A 24,416-nucleotide genomic window follows, 5' to 3' on the forward strand; every position below is an offset into this window, starting at 1 on the left:
TAGGACTATATATATATACATACATAAAGCGATCATCAGGCTAATGACAGGTCTAGTAGCAACTAGACCTGTCATAAGCCTGATGATCGCTTTATAGCGTAAAACTCCGAGTAGCTAAGCTAGTCTTTTAATAAATAAATATATCTTCGCTCTGCCGGTAATGGTATTGAGCGCTCTCCAACCATTGTTCTGTGAACTCTTTGTTACAGTCAATTCTTTGGATATATATATAATATATAATATATGTATGTAAATGTATCCATTTGCCTGATGATCGCCTTGAGCGTGAAACACCGTGTAGCGATGACAATATTCAGTTTAGATTAAACATTTATTTATTTATTTATATATATTATATATATATAATATATATTATATTATATATATATATATATTATATAATATATTTATATATTATATTATTATATATATATATATATATATATATATATATTCATTATATAAAGTGTAAAAGTAATTAAAAGGAAATGGAAAACAAATCTTGTACAACTACTGGTACTGAAATATTATAGATTTCACTGCATCCAGTAGTCGCATAAAGCTCAGTGGAAAAACAGTTGACGTTACCATGGAAACAGAAAAAAGGCAAAGTTGTAAAGTTTCCCAACATGGCGGTTAATTTAATAAAGTTTTGATAAGAAATCGTTCTATACTCGCTTGAATACGGCTGTCCGAACAACATTATCTCTTCAAGTATCGTGAATATAAAATTGTCTCGTCTGAAATGTCGGGGGAGGTAGAGAACAGCTATAAAATCCGTCCAAACTTCAAGGAAAAGTAAGTTTCATTTTAATAAATAATACAGTAGAGTACAGTTAGTTTAGACTCGATTTATTAAATATATAGTTGAGTCTTTTGTACGCGCCTTTTAATACTACTGCTCTGTGCTGCGTTGCATCTGTATCCTTGGTCAGTGATTATTGCAACTGTGTTTATGGAATACAATTTATGTATTAAACTAGCTATAACACAAATATTACATTCGAAATAAAATGTGGTTGTCTATTTAATAATTTGAATAATTAAAGTACAGTATATGTACAGAATATAGTCAGTATAATCAATCAAGTCTCTTATTTCTGTGTTCTTATTCATCATTGTCTGGCATTCTAGCTGGACAATCAGACAATCATTATGCTAGGACTATAGATGTAAGCTATATTTACATAAATTTAATACACAATGCAAAAAAATCTTTCCAATTTAATATAACTTTTAAAAAGCAAGTCTGCACACACCAGTACAAAAAGTTTAAACTGGTTCAAAGCCACCACCAGTTTTCACCACCCAGACTTAAAATTATATCTCAACTCGAAGTACATGCAACTGCATGACAGAGGTACAAAATGCTTTTTCGAGAAAGCTAGGTTTCTTGATTAGAAGCAACCAGAGAAAAACACAACCTTGAGCAACTGCAAAATTAACATTGGCTTGCCCCAAAAAAAATTAACGCAAGTGTCACATTTTGTACTTGACATTTTGTACAAGTACAAATTGTTTTATGTTTGTTGTGGAATTATTTTTTAAATCAAGAATGAGGACTTCACTAGTCAAACTCATAAAGCTTTGTTTGTTTCATGAATATATTCTTTAAGTGAACTTTATAAATGACAGTAAATACAATATAACAATAATAAGAAGAAACTGGGCATAATGCAATCAACTATTTCAATATGGGAAGTCTAGTTTGCATTATTTTTCCCTGTCAAATCTCAGTTCAAATTCTGCATGTAGTGATAATTAATATACATTTTCTCATAAAGTGGAAGTCAAGTCCATATGTGAACAATTACAGTTGTGAACAATTATCTTTTGCACTTTTATACTTTTTAAAAATTGAACACTATACTTTAGGCTTGCAGTGCTTCTAAATGAATATTAATTAGAGTATATGTTCAGAAAAATTTGAAACATGTGAAATTTGAGCAATTTTTACATCAGAAGTCTCTCACATTGTTATGAGCAGAACCAGTGCACAGACGTCCTCTATAAGTATTTATGTGCAAATTAAATTGATAATAGGTCAGCAATATATGAATTAAAGTACACGGCCAGAAATTGATCAGGTTGTCGTATCAGGGGTGAACAATGTTGTGCTGCACCCTGGGAACAGTATTAACAATGTTGTTGAACCTTGTTGAATCATCAATGTTGTTGCAATCGCGATGCAATGTTGTTCGTAACAAGTTGCGTCAACATTATTAACAATACTGTTCACAGGGTGCAGCACAACATTGTTCACTCCTGTTTTTAACAACTTGCGTCAACATCATGATTTTAGTACAATTTTGTACAAATTTAAACCTTTTTCAAAAGTTTACCTCAAAACCTCAGAGTCCTCAAAACATTCTAATGTTTGCCGCCACTTTGTTGTACTTTGTTACGAATAGATTAACATGTGCAAGCAAGTTTCTAAACAAAGCATATGTTAATATGGATGAAGGTAGCCAATAAAAACGTTTGTTTTGAATACTTCATTCATACGAAGCAGATTAAATCTTTGAACTTTGCATTTTACGGAAACCGCTTTGTGCAACCAACTGTAGCCAAATATTGTTATTGTTAAATTTGGAAACGCAAAATCTAGAAGGAAAACTGAGGTAGCTATTACAATAGCAGTATATAATATAAAAACAAGAGAAAAAAACTGATTGAATTCGTCCTCCATTAGCCGCCTCTCACCTTGTTTTCTGTGACTGAATTTACATTAAAAAGGATGTTCTGATGTACTAGATTCCGTCCAGTAGCAATTAAATCACTTATACACGATGTGCTAAACGAAGAACTGAGCGGCAAGCAGTACAACAGCGAAGAATGTACGACATGGTCAAAAACGCTGTCAGAGGCTATAAAGGCGAAGGTGAAAGGTAGTTTTCCAAACAAGTATTCCAAACAAATATACAAGTAACAATAAATTAGTGAATCATGACCGAACTATGCGTGCCTAAAACAGCAAAAGAAGCGAAAAATAGCCTAAAATCATTTTCGAGTTAAAAAACTAATTAAACTATTCTATAGAACAGTATACTTTTAATCTTCTTTTTTGCGTGACTTACTACTGGAGTAATTTTAAGTGAACGCTGCAGTGTAATTGATATTCGTTTTTGTCTAATCATCAAGAAAGACTTCTTGATCAAACGTAAACCAATGCGCATTCTCGTTAAAGAACTTCTTGGTGATAAAATTTTGCACGGCATTTAGTCACAGGCTGCTTAAATCAATTATATAGATCTAAATCTGGACAGATACAAAATATTGGTGCAAGTTGTAATTGGTGAGCAGCGAGGAGAAGGAGTGAAGTGAGTGAATTAGTGTTACCTTGGTGATTGCATGATAGTGAAACTAAAATGAAAAGAATGCCTTTTAAATTTCCGCTAAATTTTATCCGTTTTTGCATACAAAATGTTCATACTACTGTATAAAGATCTCAATGATCTCCAAGAAAATTAAATTTGTGAGGATTGAAAAGTTATTTGAAATAAAGTTTTTGCATGAGATAATTCCGTCATAAGATAAGAATAACGGGGTTTCGTGCGGGGTCAATATCCCCGGCTACAAACAATGAAAAATTCTTGGCCACGCTCGTGGGGAGACTCAAAATGACCTCCGAATGCGCCTTAAATTTCCGCCTCTTTGGCCACACCTTTTTTTATATATATATATATGGAGCTCGCTGAATCAAATAAGCTGCAATATTCCCAGAATGACGAAAGATGAAAAGTTTCCGATGCGAATAAAATTTAAAATGCTAATGAGAGAGCTTTCTCGCTTTTTCGGCTTTTGGATTCCTCCCAAAAGCGTCTGCTTGTAGCTACAATGATGTCATGCAGCTATTCATGAACGCTCGAATTTAGTCCCTTTGGCTTCTTTTGAATAGAGTGGCTTGCCGATGTCTTTGGGATTCAGATACGGACAATTATGCCCAAGATATATTTATGACGGTGAGAGACTCGTTTTCATTAAAATTACAATGCTGCACTCGTTTTCATTAAAATTACAAATTATCATTCAACATTGTTGTTGGCTTCATGTTGAAGCAACACAATGAGTGTAAAAAAATAGTGCAAATTATCATTCAACATAACAGTTGGCTTTATGTTGAAGCAACACAATGAGTGTAAAAAAATAGTGCTATTTGAAAGGAATACCCATACTGTTGCAACTTTTTTTCATATGCTGCATGCTTTCCGTAAATCTGCTTTCTACTTTAGTTTGCATGGTCGATATATGAAAAAATTTTTTAGCTGTTTTTCACTACGAAAAACTCACCAGTCCTACTATGTTATACGTTAGTATGTCTCTGCGACAATCGGGAGGGATTTATTGATGTTTTCAATAGCCTGCATTCTCTCTCCCCGTGTCTGCTGCACTCCATCATCCCTAGAAAATTTTTCAGTACAAAACAAAGAATCTAAAGCATATAATAATGATATTTGAGTAGCAGACTGCATATTAGCTATGTCATATATTTTCTAAAGGGAGTCAAAGGCAATTAGTGCAACTCTAGTTAATCAGTGACACTGAGCGAAAAAAAGGCTCAGAACTATATTTTCTGGTACATACCTGCCTAAACAGTAACCACATGCAAAAATTTTGAAAGTTCGACTATTTCTCTTATTTGCAGGATACTTTCTTTTGTGTGGCGTCAGTATACGGTGTCTATCATTATTAGTCATGCGTGAAACGTTAAAACGTCTTAGTTTAATTCAAGCGTTTCTTGTTCTATATTTTTTCCAAATAGTTAAATCTTTCAAATATTTCTTAGTATCAAATGTATAGGACAGGAAAGCTATAATTTATTAATATACAGTAAAGTTTACTTTTAATAATATACGCCATTCTCATTGCATGTTCATATATATTATTTCGTGCATAAGAGGCCCGGCAATCATGAATTGGTTTGACTTGTTATAGAGTATCACAAAGATATATTAAGCCAATAACTTGCGTGCACAATTGCTACTGTTACTGCTCTCTTCTGCAACACTTATTTTATCACACTTGATAACATACAATTTGCATATTACTCCATTTTGCTTTACCTGCATTTGCAATTTCCATTTTTCAATAAGTGTTCTTGCTCCTTGCAATGTAACTAAAATAAAAAATTACTATAGTATTAAAATTCGGGTTGTAATATAACCTAAAATTATAGACCTGTATCTTCCATAGAGTTGCTATAAGATTCTTCCAATATATTCAGAATAACTTCGTAAAATATATTCAAAATTTCTCGCTAGAGTTACGAATTGAAAAATATTGGTCAACTTTTTAAAGGTTAATAAACAAGGTATATATCTACGATAATGGAGTTTTGTTTTTAACCCGATCCAGTACCTCTAGAATTTTTGGGTTAAACTAAGTGGTTTGTCAAGTGGATTTCAAATTTGTAAAATTTTGCAGCTGCATCCAAAAATTTGTGACCGCAATTGTTGTGGCGGAGTACCACAAGGATCTAACGTGGGTCCTCCGCGATTCCTTATTTTTCATGAACTATTTAGATCAAGGAATGCTTGCCGACGACACGAATATACGTGCCCCATCTCAATGAAAGGAAAATTTAAACAGCGCCTAATTCTCAAAGCTAATGCACAACTGTTTTCGTCCCATAAACTTGCACTTAATAAGATGAATCTATGATAATTGGTTCATATTAGAAAATATCGAATATTGAACCTTAGTATTAAATTCAGAAAAAGTATTGAAAGGTATATAGAACGACTGGAGAGTTGTGTTACCAAGTTATATATAAGTTAGCAGTTTCATATTTTGACTGTTGCAGTCTTGTCAAAAAGGTAGCTGGGTGCATGGCTGGGGTACTAATTAAAGTGGAAGCGAATAGTTTGGATGGATACTGAAATAAAATGAATGCTGAAAGAAATTAAACAGCACTAATCTCAGTTTCCGTAGTACTGGAAATGTGGTCAAAATGCTCCGTATATACAACCGAAAACAAATTTTTTGAACCAGTTAACTGCTACTGCTGCTGTTGCTGAAGGATATAAAATTGTAAAACGTTTTAATAAAAAATTAATATATAAAATAAATAAAAAGAGGCTGTAACGCGCACGGCTGCACAAAAGTTTCAAACATTGTCATTTAACATATAAATTCCCCTGTTTTCCATCAACCATAAAACTCCCTTTCGGTTGAAATACGTAAAGATATATAATCTACATTTGCTGAAATTAATTTTTAAAAAAATATTGTGTGAAGTTTGTTAATGTTACTATTCCCCTAAAGCAATACATACCACTTATTAACCGAATTTGAGGTCCGTACTAGAAAAATGTCAGACCGAGGTCTTGACATACATAAAAGACCGAGGTCTGATAATTTTCCAGTACGGACCGAACGCATTCGGGTAATAAGGGATTTATTATATGGCATACAGTATTTAGTTTATTTATTTATACAATTTCGCCAAGCAAGCACTGAAGCGGCTTCCAAAACTTTGTTTTTTACACGTTAAATAAGAATCTCGATAAGAATGATACAGTAATATAAACAAAAATCAAAGATGAATATAAATATAATATTCACATGTACCAAATAATGCCCTTCTTTGTCCATTCTTCGTCGATATTTTTCGTGTCAAAAATAAAAGTGCAAGCTTGTTTTTGTTCAAAAATATGAGAGTTGGACCATAGCAGCCCAGAAATCTGTTTGTACTCAGTCTTCGACTACATTGTTTACGCGCGCGGTAGACAGTAGAAGCTGATCGCGCGCGTAAACAATGTAGTCGAAGACTGAGTACAAACAGATTTCTGGGCTACCTATGGTTGGACCGTTACTACGGCAACGGTCTAATACTGGGGGATTCCAGACCGGCAAAGAACCAATCAGCGCACGCCATTTAGTATGTAAAAATATGTAGAACTTACATTAAAGATTCGCAATGTTTTACAGTTTCGTATGCTCTTATGCGCGTTAAAAACCTTTTAGAGAGAGGTTATAGAAAAATTAAATCCTTAAATTAAATTCAAGAGTCCTCGAGGTGACAAACTCCTTCTTCACAACGAAGCTGATTTCGTGGCTTTGCAACAACTCGAAAATCATTTGGTCGAATGATCATTTGTGGTTTTGATACTGTTGTCGACGGCATCTCGGCTCCTTCGGGCAAATCGATCTTGTAGCGTTGCAGTATCACGGAAGTGAACGAGAACAACATAACCTTTGCTAGTGAATGACCAGGACATTCTCTACGACCAATGCCAAATGGAAGTAAACCGTGCAATTTATTCCAGCCGACGAACTTGCTCTCGTGGTCCAGAAATCGTTCAGGTTTAAATTTGTTTGGTTCGGGCCATTCTCGTCCATCGTGATGCAATTTCCTAAAATTTATAGCGACAAATGTACCTTTTGGAATGCGATAACCAGCGACGGTCGTGTCACGTATCGCATTCGTCCCGCTTAACGAGAACATTCCTGACGCTCTCAGAACTTCACACAGAGTAGCTTGGATGTATGGCATGTTTTCTGCATCCTTCAATCTGGGCAATCTTTCTCTTCCTACAGTGGTGTCAAGTTCTTCGTGAATTTTTTTTTGAACATCAGGATACAGGACGAGGTACAGAAAAAGCCAACTGAGGCAAGTTGACGTTGTTTCCGATCCAGCTAGAGCGACGTTAAACATCAATCCAGGAATGTCGTCTTTTGAACCAATTTCTTTCGATGTCTCCTTTTGGATTTCTTTATCGTATGCGCTGATAAAGCTATCGGTGAGATCACGGACAACGCCGGGAATGTAGCTCTCTTCGTGCTCTCGATATTCTTGCGGGAATATCGTGTTCTTAATTTCGATTGCTCTCTGAATATCTCGACGGAATCGTGTTGGTAGATAACAAAGAAAAGGAAACAGTTGGTATAAAGTGCTTAACATTGCTTGTTTGGTTAGAAGAGCTGAGAGTTCACTGGTTTGTTTTATGATTGGATCGTCCAACGCGACCTTTTTCGTTGTCAGCCATTCCCACAACTGAACCCGAATAGAAGATTCGAAAAGATTTTTCGGGCAGAATGACCTGCCAGGCTCGTCTTCTATTTCTTTGATGGCTATTTCAACCGCATGTCCTGCACGTTCAGAAGCTTGCTCTTTCCCAGCGCCAAAAACATGCATTGCGGTTATAAATACTTTCTTTTGAAAACGGTGTTCAGATGAGTAATCAGATGTAAACAGATTCTTCCCCGTCATCTCGTTAAGTGGGTATATAAAATTTGGTAATCTTCCTGCGATATCTTCTTGTTTTCCTGCAAGCCTTGCCTCGCGCGCTAGCGAAGCAGTATTTAGGATAACAGCATTCCCTTGCGGAAGAGTGACAGTGAAAATATCTCCATACTTTTCAGCCAGTTTGCTAAACGGACTAACGGAGCCTGCACATACTATCTGAGGGATGTTTCCAACGAAAGGATATGGAAATGGTCCAGCGGGCATGTTCCTTCTTTTTGTGTAGGCTGTGATTACATACCAGATAAGCCAAACGAGAAACAACGAAAAAAAAATTTCTGTTATCATTTTCGCCTGCAACAAATAGAATGCATTCGTTTTACTTCAATTTGTTCTTTCCAAACTACGACTTGCACACGAACGTCGTTTTCAAAACCGTTTTTGTCTATTTTATTGTTTAGACGCCCTGTTTAGACGTCCAAGGAAAAATATGCCTAATATGTTAAATTAGCTTCAAGCTAGGTAACTACATGCAGTACGTAGTACTAGTATAATATCGTCGCCTTCAAAAACCCTTTTTAAAGTTAAAGCGATGGCATGTTATTGTCTTTTATACGGATTAAACAAAATAGACACCTACTTATATAAGCATTATAAATTTCTCTTCCCCATAGATGATTTGGGGGGCTTTGGATTCGGCTATGTTCTCTCACCATACCCGGGTGTAACAATTCCTATAATCTCCGAGCGGAATTAGTACCCTCGCTCGGCCCCGGCTTGCGGAAGTACAATGTTAGTATAAACATGCGTCAATAAACCAGGCAAGAGATGCCTGTCAGTTTGTGAGGAAAAACCTTTAATTTTTGCATTGTCTGAAATATTCAATATTCTCCTGGTTTGCTACCATATCATATGTGATAAAACCCGTGTCTGTGAATAAGCATATGTTGTTCTTTCAGTTATATTTATCGCTTGTATAGCTACTGGCCAGCCTAATTGTTTACGGATTTTAGAATAAATATGATTGCTAAATCGCATGCCAAACAGCGTTCCACGAAATTTAAAGAAATGGTAAATCAAACACATTACATCTAAAGCAAAGTAATGTATAGACTATTTAGTAAACAGCATATTAGTCGGACACTTAGGCGTGATTTTGTTTGGCATTACTTACATGGCTGTGACATGCATAAATCAAATTTTAACAAATATCTCAATTTTCCACGATATACAGTCTACTTCCTTTTTCGTAGCTTAGTATTGTAATGCCTGAAGGAAATCTAACGATGACCGACTGCATTAACCATCGTCGTTCAAAGATGACGTAAGCATGCAAATACCGACTATAACTAGACAATGTCTGCATGTCTGACCATGAATCTATTGCAAATCGCAGGATTCAAAGTCTTATGTTACAGTCGTGTACAACGTCTACATTTCATGCTGCAAATACGAGTCCAAACTGCTTGGGTTTCACCAGAATTCGTTGCAACAAAAACCCAATGTATTCAATTTCTTATATTGTGAATATTAATTGTGTATATTTTGCCGTATTCTTGTTGTCGTCCTATATGGCTATGTATACATTCAACTTTATCGCAGCTTCATAGTTCATACCGAAGATTATCTACGTATATGTTTTCCTCGAACCTCGAACTATGATTTACCGATCAGCACATAAAGCAGGAAAAACTGTCGAAGACACAAGATTCAATTAGCAATATATGTATACTTCGTAATGTGGTACGTTGCTTCGCTGAACGATAACAACAACTAATACTTTATAATTGCTTACCGCTCTGCAGGTGCTATAAAATGAATGACACTCCAAGAAACATGGCTAATATACCAGTATAATTGTATACCTCGTAAAATAATCGTCAATACGTAGCTTGCCTGAACATCGCAAGAACGTTTTCTAATTTCGAGAAATTACCGGAAACTGACCTTTAACTTTAAGAGTCACGCGATATGCATAATTAAATAATTTTGCACAAAACACTTTGGAAAGGCTATCTTTAAAACAGGGAACGGGGAATAGGGGAATGGAACGGGGAATGGAACGGGGAATGGAACGGGGAATGGAATGGCTTCGGGGAATGAGCCGGGGAATGAAATGGCTTCGGGGAATGTGCAGCTTGTGCGTCAGTGATTAAAACCTGTAAACGCTTCCATGTCACGAATCATGAGACAGCTACTCACAGTTTGAATTCCTTGAGGTAAAAGACAAAGCGATTACAAGCTCATAGTATAAATGCGATGTTTGCATTGTCATTGTGATGTACATTGATGTACATTAATATATAGATAGAATTTGCATGGGTAGGTGGTTCAATGTAAATCCTCCAAAATCTGAAGGCAATTAGTATAATACTGTAATAGTATTTTTTGCAGAAATCTTTTTAGTTCTTACTATGCCTTATAAAGCTCAATGTGTGTGATTAAAAGGTGAATAAAGATACTGACACAGTGTCACTTGTTTGTTTTTTATTTCAGGCTATGTGAACAAGACCTCTGGACAGTTTTGTTTAAGCAGGAATAATGGTTGTGGTGGAAATGTGGTGAATGCATTCTTGACAAGTTAATGGGTTTGCTTCCAAGAATACACTGAAACTTGGAGCAACAATGACTTTGAATATAATTATGTAATTAATATATTATTTATTAATCTTAATTTATATGGCTTTTTACCTCACATAATTCAAATAATGTTCAGATAAAGAGGTAAATATTTCACTGTTAATGGTGTAATAAATATTTTATATGTTGATTATATTCATAATGAATTATTTGTCCTGCTCCATACTTTGGCAATTCTGTTTAAGAAATCCCACCATAGTAGATCTTTTTTGAAATAGTTACAGTCAAGTTGTTGTCTAGTTTTAGTACAAAATAATACAAGTGCTACAATTAAACAAGGGAAAATAATAAAAATTAATTACATAAGCAAGCACATTTTCTATTTTGAAAAGGTCTATGAATTGAGATGACATGTACTAACAATTTTGTGCATTAATTAAAGACAATTGTATTATTACTGTGGGTTCTTTAATATTGTCCAATACTCCCAGTGACATCCCACTGAATTCCTGCAGGTGTCTCAATCCATCAAACCAGTTTATCTTTTATTTCTATATTTAAGTCAGAATCAATGTATTCAATATCAATATGTTATCTTTTTGGAGACCCCCAAGAAGAAATCCAGAAATTTTTCAACACCCCCCTTCTCATTTTGTACCATAATCATCCTGCCAAGGAAGGGGGTTGGCTTCAAGAACATGGTTCTCAATTCTGATGAAGAGAAAAAATTGCTTTTCTCCTTTAACAGACTTGTCAAAATAATGTTGTAGAACTTAGATATTATTTTTACATATTGATATTGAATACATTGATTCTGACTTAAATATAGAAATAAAAGATAAACTGGTTTGATGGATTGAGACACCTGCAGGAATTCAGTGGGATGTCACTGGGAGTATTGGACAATATTAAAGAACCCACAGTAATAATACAATTGTCTTTAATTAATGCACAAAATTGTTAGTACATGTCATCTCAATTCATAGACCTTTTCAAAATAGAAAATGTGCTTGCTTATGTAATTAATTTTTATTATTTTCCCTTGTTTAATTGTAGCACTTGTATTATTTTGTACTAAAACTAGACAACAACTTGACTGTAACTATTTCAAAAAAGATCTACTATGGTGGGATTTCTTAAACAGAATTGCCAAAGTATGGAGCAGGACAAATAATTCATTATGAATATAATCAACATATAAAATATTTATTACACCATTAACAGTGAAATATTTACCTCTTTATCTGAACATTATTTGAATTATGTGAGGTAAAAAGTCATATAAATTAAGATTAATAAATAATATATTAATTACATAATTATATTCAAAGTCATTGTTGCTCCAAGTTTCAGTGTATTCTTGGAAGCAAACCCATTAACTTGTCAAGAATGCATTCACCACATTTCCACCACAACCATTATTCCTGCTTAAACAAAACTGTCCAGAGGTCTTGTTCACATAGCCTGAAATAAAAAACAAACAAGTGACACTGTGTCAGTATCTTTATTCACCTTTTAATCACACACATTGAGCTTTATAAGGCATAGTAAGAACTAAAAAGATTTCTGCAAAAAATACTATTACAGTATTATACTAATTGCCTTCAGATTTTGGAGGATTTACATTGAACCACCTACCCATGCAAATTCTATCTATATATTAATGTACATCAATGTACATCACAATGACAATGCAAACATCGCATTTATACTATGAGCTTGTAATCGCTTTGTCTTTTACCTCAAGGAATTCAAACTGTGAGTAGCTGTCTCATGATTCGTGACATGGAAGCGTTTACAGGTTTTAATCACTGACGCACAAGCTGCACATTCCCCGAAGCCATTTCATTCCCCGGCTCATTCCCCGAAGCCATTCCATTCCCCGTTCCATTCCCCGTTCCATTCCCCGTTCCATTCCCCGTTCCATTCCCCGTTCCATTCCCCGTTCCATTCCCCGTTCCATTCCCCTATTCCCCGTTCCCTGTTTTAAAGATAGCCCTTTGGAAATCAACAAGTTCAATCGCGCAACCTTCCAAACAATTAAACATTTTAAAGAGCTTGAGACATGACACCAGTTTAAGTTGTTTCGCTGTCCCCAGAGCTTTTTCATTTAATTGGCAGATCATGTCAAAGTAATATTTTTCTCTTGTTGTCTAAATTATTTAAAACATACGTTCAGTGGGCTAAACCTGCAAAAAACTCAGTTATTGTTTCATATGAGGTTTCATATTAGGTTTAGCATGAGAAATATTTAAATTATTATTTCACTGACGTCTTTTAAAGCCCTAAATGGTTTAAATTTAGAATTACAAATTGCTACTATATGTTTTGCTGGAAGAGCATAGCTATATATGACGTAAATATTCTGTGGATTACATGTAGAAACCTTATCTACTTTATATAATTCGTGTTTATAAATATTCCACATAGATATCAATCAAAAATATTAATCAGTAAAAGAAGATAAGTGTTAATATCGCGTTGATCTTTCAAAACATTTGCCATCGTCATTCGTCATGCATGAGCATTTATATGCAAAAAAACTAAATCGATGTTTCGTACGCGAGGATGCGCTCCTCAAAAGCCAAAAAATCTTTTTCCATAAACTTCTCCCCATAAATCTCTCTTGTGCAGTCAAGTTTATCTGAGAAGTCTTTGTTATGCGTTTCCGGAAGTAACCAGATTAGCAAGCCGCTGACCAATGCAAAAATACATAATACTGCAAAAGGCACAGATGATGTAGTGTGTTTACCCTATATATGGAAAATAAGACATATATAGTTTACCCTATAGCTATATTGAAAATATTGTGTCTTTATTTGGAGCTGGTACACTGGTGCGTATAACTCGATATACTAGTTATAGGTCAGGAGAGCAGTGGCGTAGCCAGCCCGACAATTTAGTCATGCTATGCTAAGATTTTGATGTTGATTGACTCTGAAAACAACGAATTTCTTAAGAAATGAATAATAATAATAATAACCTAAAATTTGCATAGCATGACTACATCGTCAGGCTGGCTACGCCACTGCAGTAGTGGAAACATGTGCGGCATGTCAAACAACCCCCCCCCCCCATATCTACCTCTCCGATTATCGGGCTGCATGGATATGCCACAAGCTAATAACTAACGATTTGTATAGTTGTTATAGTCACATGCACCTCAACGATCATGATTTCTGCAGCTTTCCCATAATTAATTCGACGATATTCGAAGTTGCATGTTACAAACTACAGCAATCAACTTACAAGCAATATCATTTGTGGCGCAACCATTGCCCCCAATCGCGACGAGAAAGTATTCACCCCAAGACTAACGTTTCTAAAATAATCAAATATAAGTGTTTTTATACAGACAGCAAAGTCATTCTTTGTACCAAGTTTTAAAAAAAACAACCAAATTGTCGGTTGTATTTAATTACGAAGTAAAATTGATTAAAAAAGATTAATCCGAGACAACCAATTTTAAATCAGTTATTTTAACAATCTGTTTTTACAGAAAACCGATTTAGCCACCCTTGTCTCGAATTCGATGCGAGAAGTGGAGACTCTAAAAATGAAACTTTTATTGAAACAGAAATTAAAATTGCTCAAACAACTATTTTTGCCATGCCGTTTTGTGACGAGTGTTGTAACAATACAATACATGTTTGCTATTCGGTGATTTTTATATAGTTGTACGGGCACAATCGTCAGGTTCTCGCGCATTCTAACACACCTTACAATCGTAGGATAAACCTCCGATGTCAATATAACAAGCACCGCAAAAGTACAAAATGCTGAAATCTTGCCCATTATTACCAACACCGTTCTCAGGATCTGTAATGCTGCTGATAAAAAAGTAAAGAAAAACTAAGAAACATCAAGGAGTTTGTAATGCATGAGCACATAACGTGATCCTGCATGGCAGTGATGTATATAGCCATTCAACAATAGCACATGCTTGTTTGGTTCCATCACTTCCATGATATTTTGATATTTCAAATCATCTCAACCGGGCTCATTTGGCAAATGAATTAATGACAGCTTTTTCTGTTATGATTAAAAATTGTAGTAATCGAAGTATATTTTCGTGATACAATTGTGTAGGTGCATGACAACAATATTACCGCTGTTATATGAACTTAATGTAATGGTGGCATTCCCACCAACTGCAACAGAACAACACAGCATTAAAAAGAAAAGAGGTTTTCTCCGACCAAATCTAGCAAAGAAATCAAAATTAAAGCTGCAATAGTTCATTGAAGTTCACACTTTTAATTCCCGAGAGTCATGTCGACTCCAAAAATGGAGCAAAAAGGTATTAGATGCGTTTGTTAGGTACGAGCGTTAGATAGTTTTGGAGTCAGAAATGACTCCGTGAAATTAAGAGTACAAAATTTTCCTGCCGAAGTTGAGAAGCGAAGTGGTGTAGTGAGAATTTGCAATTAAATCGAATTAAAAAAATGTACAAAATCTTTTTATTGAGTTATATTATAAAAGAAATAGAAAACATTTCTTCATGTGTTTGTATACATGCAGTTATATAAACATTTGTGGGGGTTTTGGGAGAACTCGAAATGTTGATTGTTTCGTCTTCGTTCTCCCAAACACCCGTGCGTGTTTCTATGCACTGTATATATGTATCTTGTATATACCCATTCATATTTTATATGTTTCCAATATCTCTCCACTGGATATATATTTATTTACCTTGGTAAAAAATACACGAGAACCAGTATTGCAAACAAATCCGCGAGGTAGCTAATTGCGATATTCAAATATTTATCACCATGAAGAAAGGACATGTTTAAAGCCAGAAGGAAAAAGGTGCTATCACTTGTGAACCTTAAAAAATAGTGTCATGAAAATGGTAAAGGTGGATCGTAAATGTTTGCTTATAGGAGGATCATTTTATAACCAATAAACACTCTTGAATGCAACTTTAAACCACTCCTATTAATAATGAGCGGTGGGCTACATTCTTCCTCTGAATACTTCGTATGGGATTAAAAGGTAAAAATGAATTTTTAGCTTTGACTAATGAATGCGGAAATAACACTAAAACGTAACAGTAAAACGAGGCTACCAGGCAATGACCGAGAGCCTCGTTCTCGAGAAAGAGCTTTTTTCCACACTTATTTGTCAAAATGAAAAGTTCTTTTTCATGCATGTGTTGAAGAAGGATGTGTTGCATCTTTGCACGTGGCTCGTGAGAATATATCTTGAAATCGATCTCATTTAAGGTTGGTCAAAATTTGAAACGAAAATGTTGTGACGTAATTATCGAAACTGTCTATGTTGAGATTGCCGTAAATAATTTGCATATTTTTCAAATCTCTTTCAATTGCTTCACTATAAATTATATAGGGTCTTCTTAAGTTCCGGTTGATGTAAACTCTGCCATTTTAGTTCATTTCTACAAAGTAACGTTTTGTATGGTATTCAAAGTGATTGATGGCGGAGACTTTGGAAAAGCCGGAAGAATACTAATCTAAAATTATATTTTAGCGTTTTAGCACTTTGTATTGTACAGTTTACTATAAACTCACGAGTGAATGTGAATTTCAGGGAAAATAGATGTTAATTTTCTCAGAAGTTTTTGGCCATGTATTAGAAAATTATTGCTTATCGCCCTATCTCGTAGGTCCTGCCGCTCGTGCAAGAGATTTCAAGAAATAAAAGTTATAACCTATACAGGGTCCTGTGAACGATAGCTCACAACAAATATATACAGGAAGACCTTCAGCAGCATATCCTTGTAATTAAATATCTACGGTCTACTCTCCTTATGCATAGCATCACTCACTCACCAAATGAATGAAATGACTAGAGTAATCTTTAATAACGTCGGTGAACGTATCACATCCATTAGGTTTGCTTTTTTCTGGCGTTGCAGCATTACTACATCACAGCTTTTGCCAAAATCATTTTCTATTTTTTTGATCAGCTTGCTGGGATAAGGTAATTTATTGAATTTTGCAACCCTCCTGACAAATGATTCCGCCTTATCAAATTGGCCATGTATTAAATACCAACGAAGAGACTCTGGAATGAAACTAAAATAGATGTGAGACAAATCACAATGGTATAATTATGTTATATCAATTGAACTATCATTAAAACAATTATACTGAACGTCGGGCAGAACTGAATATATGAATATTCAGCCCCCCCTCCCAATTATCGTTCTAGTTACGGTGGTGATTATGAGTTTTTTTAAAACTTAAGCTATCAACAACTACTGATATAACCAGGTGATCTAAGTATAAAAATCAACCAATGAGAAGCCAGATCCTCGACAAAAATAAATTATCATTTCCTTCATTAAATATGACTTCAACACTGGGACATTATGCGGAAAAATGTCATTATGTTTGTTTTTAACCGATCTGTAAATTATAATCGCCCTTCATATTATTGCCTCGAAGAACGGAAACAAATAACTCCAGGCACCTCATGACGTCATGATCTCAGATCATTTGGAAATTATGGTAAAGAACAGAAGACTAACTCACCACATAGTAAGCAGTTGAACTAGGGTCAACATTGCAAGCGTCAGTTGAATATATTTCCAATCTCTGATGAGATACGAGAGAAGATCGAAAACAAGAACACTGAATGTCTCAAGAAACATTAATATAAGAACCGCATACACTCGAAACTTCGTAGGAAATAGTTCGACGACCAAAATGATACTAGAATTTGATAGACCCTATAAAGAAATCAAGTGTTCGTGGTCATATTCCAAACGTTTTCCACATATCATTATATATCTTAGAAAGCTAAAGATCTAAGAGACTAAAAGAAAAGAATCCGCGAAGATTCCGTTTGACAAACATATAAACACATTCTCTTTTCAAACAATTTTGTCATATATTTTATATGGGAAATGTAATATGATGTAATATGGTACAAGTCGGTTGTAATATGATAATCGAATGTAATATGATACAAGTCAGTGGTTCATTCTGTACACAGCTCGCTCAGGTTTGGCAATTACTATTTTTATAATATGAGATAGAGTCTTGTTTTGATGTTCAAATCACACAAATGGGTTATACAAATACCTTTGAATATCAATTATATCATTTATCGAAATTATTTGTATTCTGGTAATGATTAAGGCCATATACTGTACGTAGCTTTTTATTACGTGCAAATTGATTTAGGTAGAATTTGTTTTTTACTGATTTAAGAGTAATTATAAGTAGCTTTTACTGACAATACCTGCATAAGACACCCCAAAACAAATCTTAAGACAATGTAAACAACATAATTTCTGAACAAAAATACTCCTCCGCCCACCATAGAAGATGTCAACAGTAAAAACCCGATGACAGTACGGCGACCGAACCTATCACCAAAGTAGCCAAACATTGGCCCGCCAATTATCATTCCAAGAAAATATATTGACGTCGAGAGATCGGCTTTGTAAGCGTCATCGCACACCAGGCCGAACTACAAAAAGCGTATTTTAAATTTTAGTAAAATAATCGTATGATTAGATGGTAATGGGCCTGAATACAGTCAAGCGCTACTTGCTACTTGCTACCTGCATGCAGGCAAGACAAGGAGAGCGCGCAAAAGAGATGGTTCAAGTTGGAGACAAGAGTTTGCATGGGACCTGCATGAGAGGTTTTAAAACTTTTGAGACATGGTGTTCGTTACTGGCGATCAACCAATAAATTGCGGCGACCGGGCGTGGGTTAACCTTTGTGTAGGTAGGTAGGTAGGTAGGTAAAACTTTATTTAAAACCAAGAAACACGCTAGCCCCATTAACTCTAGGCTGGTTTCCATGAGGGGCGTGTTTAAATATTAAAAACAGTTAACAAAGACTACAAAACAGGACAATTACACACAGACAGTTTCACACATAAATAGATTATATGAATAGGTAGGATGCGTTTCAGTGTCCAACAACAATTGATTTAAACAAACGAAGCGACTCGGCTGATTTTGCTTCGTTTGGGGCCGATTCCAAAGCATAGCGCCGCTATATTTGAAACTTTTTTGAGGTACTCTCGATTCGGCCTAGGGAGACTTAGGTCTGTTGCAGTTTTTCGGAGGTGATAATTATAGTTTGATCTATTCCTCTTCTCACAAAAGACTCCCGAAGTGCCGGCGGTTATTAAGTATCTTGTACATCAATACTGATCATGACTTGGCACAAGACCGTCTAGTTTCAAGTGTGTCCCAAGAAAGATTGCTAAGAAGATCGATTGATGAAGTATCATAATTTGCATCTGTTAAGACCCTCGCTGCACGAAACTGAAATTTTTTGCAACTTGTCTCTAAGCAGCTTACCACAAGTATCCCACAGAGGGGAGCAGTAATCGAAGTAAGGCTGCACAAGACTTTTATAAACAGATTCCAGGGTATGTCTAGGAACAAAGGGTCTTATGCGTTTCATAACGCCAATTCCTGCACTCGCCTTTTTACATGTCATTTCAATGACTATCCCAGTTAAGATTTTCATCTAATTTAGTCCCCAAACACATTTGTGTGGTAGTTCGTGATATGGGTTTTGCATCAGCCATAACGGGTACATCACACATCAAATTATTAATGTTATATGGGGAACCAATAAACATCATTTTACATTTGGATGGATGCATCTGCAACCTGTTTTCTTTAAGCCAGCTACATACATGGGCAAGATCCGAGTTTAACTTTACAATAAGTTCATTTGCATCAAAAGAGGATGAAAAGATATGAGTATCATCCGCATACATAGCTAGAGTGGTTGATTTTAGACATTCAGGCAAATCATTAATATGTATATTAAGAATAGTAGTGGTCCCAGTATAGAACCCTGGGGAACTCCACAGGTAATAGTTTTATAATTAGATAGCTCTCCATTAACATTACATTGCTGTACTCGATTAGTTAAATATGACTCGAACCATTTTAGTTCAATGCCAAAAATTCCAAATTGTTCATTCATTTCACTTAGCAAGATGCGATGGTTTATAGAATCAAACGGCTTTTTGATATCTAAAAACACGACATGCACCATTTAACTTCCATTATCCATATTTTCTAGCCACTCATCGCACATTTGGATTAGGGCGGTCACCGTTGAGTGCTTAGGACGGAAGCCAGATTGAGACTTTGTTTATAGGGAACTTTCCGACAGGTAACTATATACCTAACGGAAAATTTGATTAAGATTCGTCGTTCGACGACTACGAGTTTTGGCTGATGGCGTATACAAACAACGTGCGAGAATGACGAATCTCCTACTCGTAGTCGCTGCTAAAACTCCCTACTCAGTTGATGTGGTGCGCTAAGACTAAGGGATCTTCTCCGTAGTGTTTTCCCCATCGCGGCGAGCAACAGGCATATGTTCGATTTTCAATGCTTTTGCTGGATTTGTTGTGTCCAAATATGCTTCCACTGTTGTATACCCCACGATGATTGGTTAATTGTTACCCAGGTTGTGTCATTTGCCTTACACATACCCAGGGAATGATGCTTATATCCGACCTTTGATCTTTCAGATGCAATGCGCGAGGTGAACTTTGAACTTACATGCTTGTGTATGCCGCTATATTTGCCGCTATATGTAGTATGAACGATTACCTCAGCATTGCCTCTTCAATTAAAATTTACATGCATGGTGCATGTAAATTTGCTAAAATATTTTTACATTTAAAAACAGACATTCCTACACTTTACACACTTGCTCCCCGTGACTTCAGCGAAGAGCATTATTTTTGGTACAATAGGCATAGGCTGATACTTTTTTATAAAATAGTTTGGAAAAAATTAAAAGAAATAATGTTTGGTCACACCGCTCTACAAGTTATTGTTTGGCACAGGATCAAAATTCATCGTGTGTCGTTGGATTATTTTCTGTGCCAATAGACTATAGTTTTTTCATACGGTCGACATGTCGTATTAGGTGTGACTGTGCCAACGATCATGTCACTATATATATAAGGCTATTTTATGTATATTTCATTTCATTTAATCCTTATTTGTTCATTAAAACATATCTTTCAATTTTGCGTAAATACCGGCCGAACAATGAAAAACCCTTTGGTGCTGGCCGTGCTGCGATAATTATAGTAGATATTTCGCTTCTATAAATGAGTTCTAAATGAGCTCTCGCGTTGCAACCAATATTTGACAAAATCGTTTATAGGAAACCTTGAAACAAAATTTGGTGTTATCCGAATGGCAAGGTTGTTCAAAAAACCTGTGCATGGGACTGCAAGGTACGTATCTATGAAATTAATAATGTAACACTGGTTTCGCTTTGGGCAATGTGTTAATTGCATGTCAGGTCCGCGTTGAGATAATCCCCTAAATTAAGTCTGAATTCTGATCTCTGCAAGGTTAAGTGTTTCGATTGTTGAAAAAATCAGCGCGTCGTTCAGATAAAGTTACCGTGCATATTTTAAACGCACTGGCACAATATTAGATAGATTTAATTTGAGGACGGGAACGTGAAAGACGACGTGAAATGGCGAATAAATGGCGTGGCACGTCCATAAATGGTCATATCACCCCATTTATTCGCCGTTTGCACTTCTTAACTATTTCGATAACAAATACGGCCCCCCGCAGCATAAAACCTACAGTTGCTCGGATCCCATCTAGCACATTAGAATAACATTATTTTAATGTAATAAAAACCCCGTTTACACTACACTCAATTTATCGGCACTGCATTGCTAAAATCGGTACCCGTGGTCAGTTTTATTAGAGTTCAGACCTCAGGCTATACCGATACTAAGGCTGAGTACGGATGAAATTGGCACAGTATCCACTTTATTTTAGCCGTGCCGTGCCAATAAATTGAATATAGTGTATGACGGGGTTAAGTAAATAAACATTGAACTGTTTAAAGCAGCAAATTACTCTAATGCAGAATTATCGTAATAGTTGACCTTCTATACTCAAATTGGCTTTTAAAGGAGACATTATATTATTTCTATAACATGCTATATTACCTTATTACTCGGGTTAAGGCCAAGGTAACATGCATGCCAGCACGTTTATAATTTCAGCGCGCATGTCTACAACTTTAAGTTATAATTACATACCTCAGAGATTATCGTGCTCTCTCCATCGTCAAAGTAATAGACCCAACCATTAGGACAGGGTATTGTTGTGCTCGAATTTGACGCTGTGTATATTATACATCCGTCCCACTGCCTCTCATTATCACGGGTCACCACTGGTATCAGACTTGTATTTTCGACTCTACAATGGTGGCGCGTCTTGGCGGTGTAAAACACTGGCGCTATCGTGTTGCAAACGTTAAGTAAATAATTTCCGCTGAGAAGGAAGAAGGTTATGACTTGGAAACGGCCGGGATTACCCAGCACCGTGAGCAAATTGTCGACCTGATGGCGTCCTTGTCGCAAATTGTCGACCTGAGTGCCGTCCATGTTTTTAAAGTGAATTAATTAAGTGCATGTAGGAGCGAATTTTAACACAAGTTTAAATATCAGTCCACTGGTGCGATTCAAAGCAGCATGACTCCATTTTTAAGATTCTTTTTTCGAAACAAATTATTAGGCTTGCTTTGCAATACTTACTGAGAAAATCGAATCTGTTTTACCTTTAAAAACACTAAAGCAGTGACTCTATAATTATTACAATTCAATTTTTATGAATGAAAAATGTCAATCATGCATCATGCACCCAGTACATTATAGTCGAAATGTATCAGGGGTTAAGGTTTATAATAATCGGCTAATGTTCTCCATATGTGCGTCATAATTTACGTTTTTTTATTCGCCTAATGTTTGATTTCAACCGCTTCACATTTGATACAATGAAGCTGGTAATTGCATGTATCAGCAACACGATATCAAAAAGTTTTACAGAAAAAGTGTGCACTCTAACCTATTCTATACTTAGTATGGCCAACCCGCCGTCATTATATAGTAGAGTCTAAAGACAATTTAGTCCGACTTTCTGCGTCGGTTCAATCTCATCGCATATGTCTTGGTTATGGATTTCGTAAGTTGCGGTTAGGAACTCAAAGGGTACTGGGTACGTGGCGGTTAGGGACTACATGCATGATGCATGGGTTTAAAAAGAGAATATGGGTAACATCACGATATAGTACATACCATGCATATATGTCAGTTATTAGATCAATTTCGAGTGCAGATATATGCGTGTTATATACGGGCTTTGTTTTAAGATACAGCGACGTAGGCTATCACCTCTAAATTAGAGGATGTATGAGTGACACATATATTCATGTTTATATACCGCATGAACAATCGCGTTCAAAAGAAATCATTCAGGCACAGGACGAATTATGTATGAATATATACCGCCGAAAATTGCCGGAGCTTCTGCCATAGCTACCGAAAGCTTAGGCTCCGTGAGAACTGTATTGTTTTATGATTGATGCAAAATAATAAAGAAATTCCCTTGCCTTCACGCCATGCATATATTCTGGCCTTTTTTGAGTGTTTTGTGTCTAACGTACGCATATACCATAAATGTATGAAACATTTTGAGGCGTCCGAAAAACACTCCAAAATCTATTGCGACAAAATCAGTTGTAAAAGTGCATGCGTCAGCCCCCAGTAATTGAGCCAATACGCTGCCCATCCAAAGCATCTGACGATATGCAGTTTTGCATTTAGGTGGTGCAAACTATAAAATGACACGCATGGCGGCATGAAGCCATGAACCATCTCTGGCTTTCGTATTTTGCTGAACGCGGCTCAAATTGTGCATGATTTTAAACACTTTATTGCATGATTGATGGAAAAGGGTGCATCACGCAATTCTTCAACTATACAATTCCAGTATATTGATTTACGAAAACGGCATGTGTATATATGCATGCGCTTCAAAGTGATAAATACTCCTTACTCGTTTTATTCATATAGTGCAACTACAACATATACGAATCCTTTAATTGAAGACAGTTAAAACTCTGTAATATGCATACTGCGTGATTAAACATTAATTTTGAATAGTCAAATATATAGATATGTATATAAAGCCATGCATGCACACTGTATTATACTACATGCAATATTACAATTTTTTATCCTTTTAAAAATTATTTTCGTTGATGAGAGGTTATTAATACTAGACAAATTAAAATGCACTTTTTAAAAGACAGCCGCTTCATAAGCAAAATTGCTTGCGACAATCATGCACCTGCCCCTATATATGTGCTGAGAAAACAGTTATTAAACGTTGAGCACGTCGGGGGTTAAAATCATACGTTGTGACATATTGAAAATAGTGAGAATTATAGCCAGCGCTTTCCGATGCACATGCACGATATATGATAGATAATGAGAAAGATTATCCCTTTTTAAACCTCCGACGTTATTTAACTTTTTAATCACCTATACATTTATTATTTAAACCAGTTATATACATTCTAATTTTGATAAAATTTCACTAAATGGAATGTTAGATCTATGTAACATATGATATGATATGTATACTATTGCTGCTTGTGCGTGCTGCATGGCTGAATTTCACAACTTTGCCTTTTGGGAAGAAAATTTCTGACAATATATAGCTATATATACACGCAATTAAGTACATGTAATTAAGAGTTGAGAAATGAGTTACATATTTTAAGACCTGCTCGCGACGTTATTTTGATAAATATAATTAAAATTATGATTAAAAAGTCAGTTTGATCTATTGAAGTATATATTTAGTTAAGTA

The 24,416-nt window shown here is 35.5% G+C and overlaps 2 protein-coding genes across 2 annotated transcripts; one reads left to right on the forward strand and one right to left on the reverse strand.

Annotated features, from left to right (window-relative positions):
• The first annotated feature begins 620 nt into the window (after nucleotides 1-620).
• LOC114528559 (tctex1 domain-containing protein 2-like) lies at nucleotides 621-6,087 on the forward strand. Its single transcript, XM_028550227.1, has 5 exons — nucleotides 621-798; nucleotides 2,755-2,888; nucleotides 3,251-3,320; nucleotides 3,899-3,962; nucleotides 4,646-6,087. The coding sequence occupies exons 1-5, from the start codon at nucleotides 746-748 to the stop codon at nucleotides 4,691-4,693; spliced, it is 369 nt and encodes a 122-aa protein (XP_028406028.1). The 5' UTR covers nucleotides 621-745; the 3' UTR covers nucleotides 4,694-6,087.
• A 329-nt stretch (nucleotides 6,088-6,416) lies between these two features.
• LOC114530575 lies at nucleotides 6,417-22,339 on the reverse strand. Its single transcript, XM_028552152.1, has 11 exons — nucleotides 21,800-22,339; nucleotides 17,975-18,205; nucleotides 17,263-17,459; nucleotides 16,558-16,803; nucleotides 15,458-15,592; nucleotides 14,875-14,969; nucleotides 14,484-14,595; nucleotides 14,015-14,087; nucleotides 13,310-13,518; nucleotides 9,360-9,363; nucleotides 6,417-8,539 (listed from the first exon to the last, which is right to left on the reverse strand). Exons 1-11 carry the CDS (start codon nucleotides 22,145-22,147, stop codon nucleotides 7,004-7,006), a joined length of 3,186 nt encoding a protein of 1,061 aa, XP_028407953.1. The 5' UTR covers nucleotides 22,148-22,339; the 3' UTR covers nucleotides 6,417-7,003.
• Nucleotides 22,340-24,416: the final 2,077 nt, after the last annotated feature.

This window comes from Dendronephthya gigantea, unplaced genomic scaffold (assembly GCF_004324835.1).
Source record: "Dendronephthya gigantea isolate DGI-Jeju-01 unplaced genomic scaffold, DenGig_1.0 000001F, whole genome shotgun sequence".
Lineage (NCBI taxonomy): Eukaryota > Metazoa > Cnidaria > Anthozoa > Malacalcyonacea > Nephtheidae > Dendronephthya > Dendronephthya gigantea.

Bases quoted from the DNA above. Each gene is read 5' to 3' on its own strand.
- LOC114528559 (XM_028550227.1), top strand. From the start codon at position 746: ATGTCGGGGGAGGTAGAGAACAGCTATAAAATCCGTCCAAACTTCAAG. The intron at 2,889-3,250 runs GTAGTTTTCCAA...TCAATTATATAG, and splicing joins TATAAAGGCGAAGGTGAAAG to ATCTAAATCTGGACAGATAC. The intron at 3,321-3,898 runs GTGAGTGAATTA...TCTTTTGAATAG, and splicing joins CAGCGAGGAGAAGGAGTGAA to AGTGGCTTGCCGATGTCTTT.
- LOC114530575 (XM_028552152.1), bottom strand. From the start codon at position 22,147: ATGGACGGCACTCAGGTCGACAATTTGCGACAAGGACGCCATCAGGTC. The intron at 17,460-17,974 runs GTATTGTCAGTA...ATTTCTTTATAG, and splicing joins TTTTGGGGTGTCTTATGCAG to GGTCTATCAAATTCTAGTAT. The intron at 16,804-17,262 runs GTGAGTTAGTCT...CATCTATTTTAG, and splicing joins GTTCAACTGCTTACTATGTG to TTTCATTCCAGAGTCTCTTC.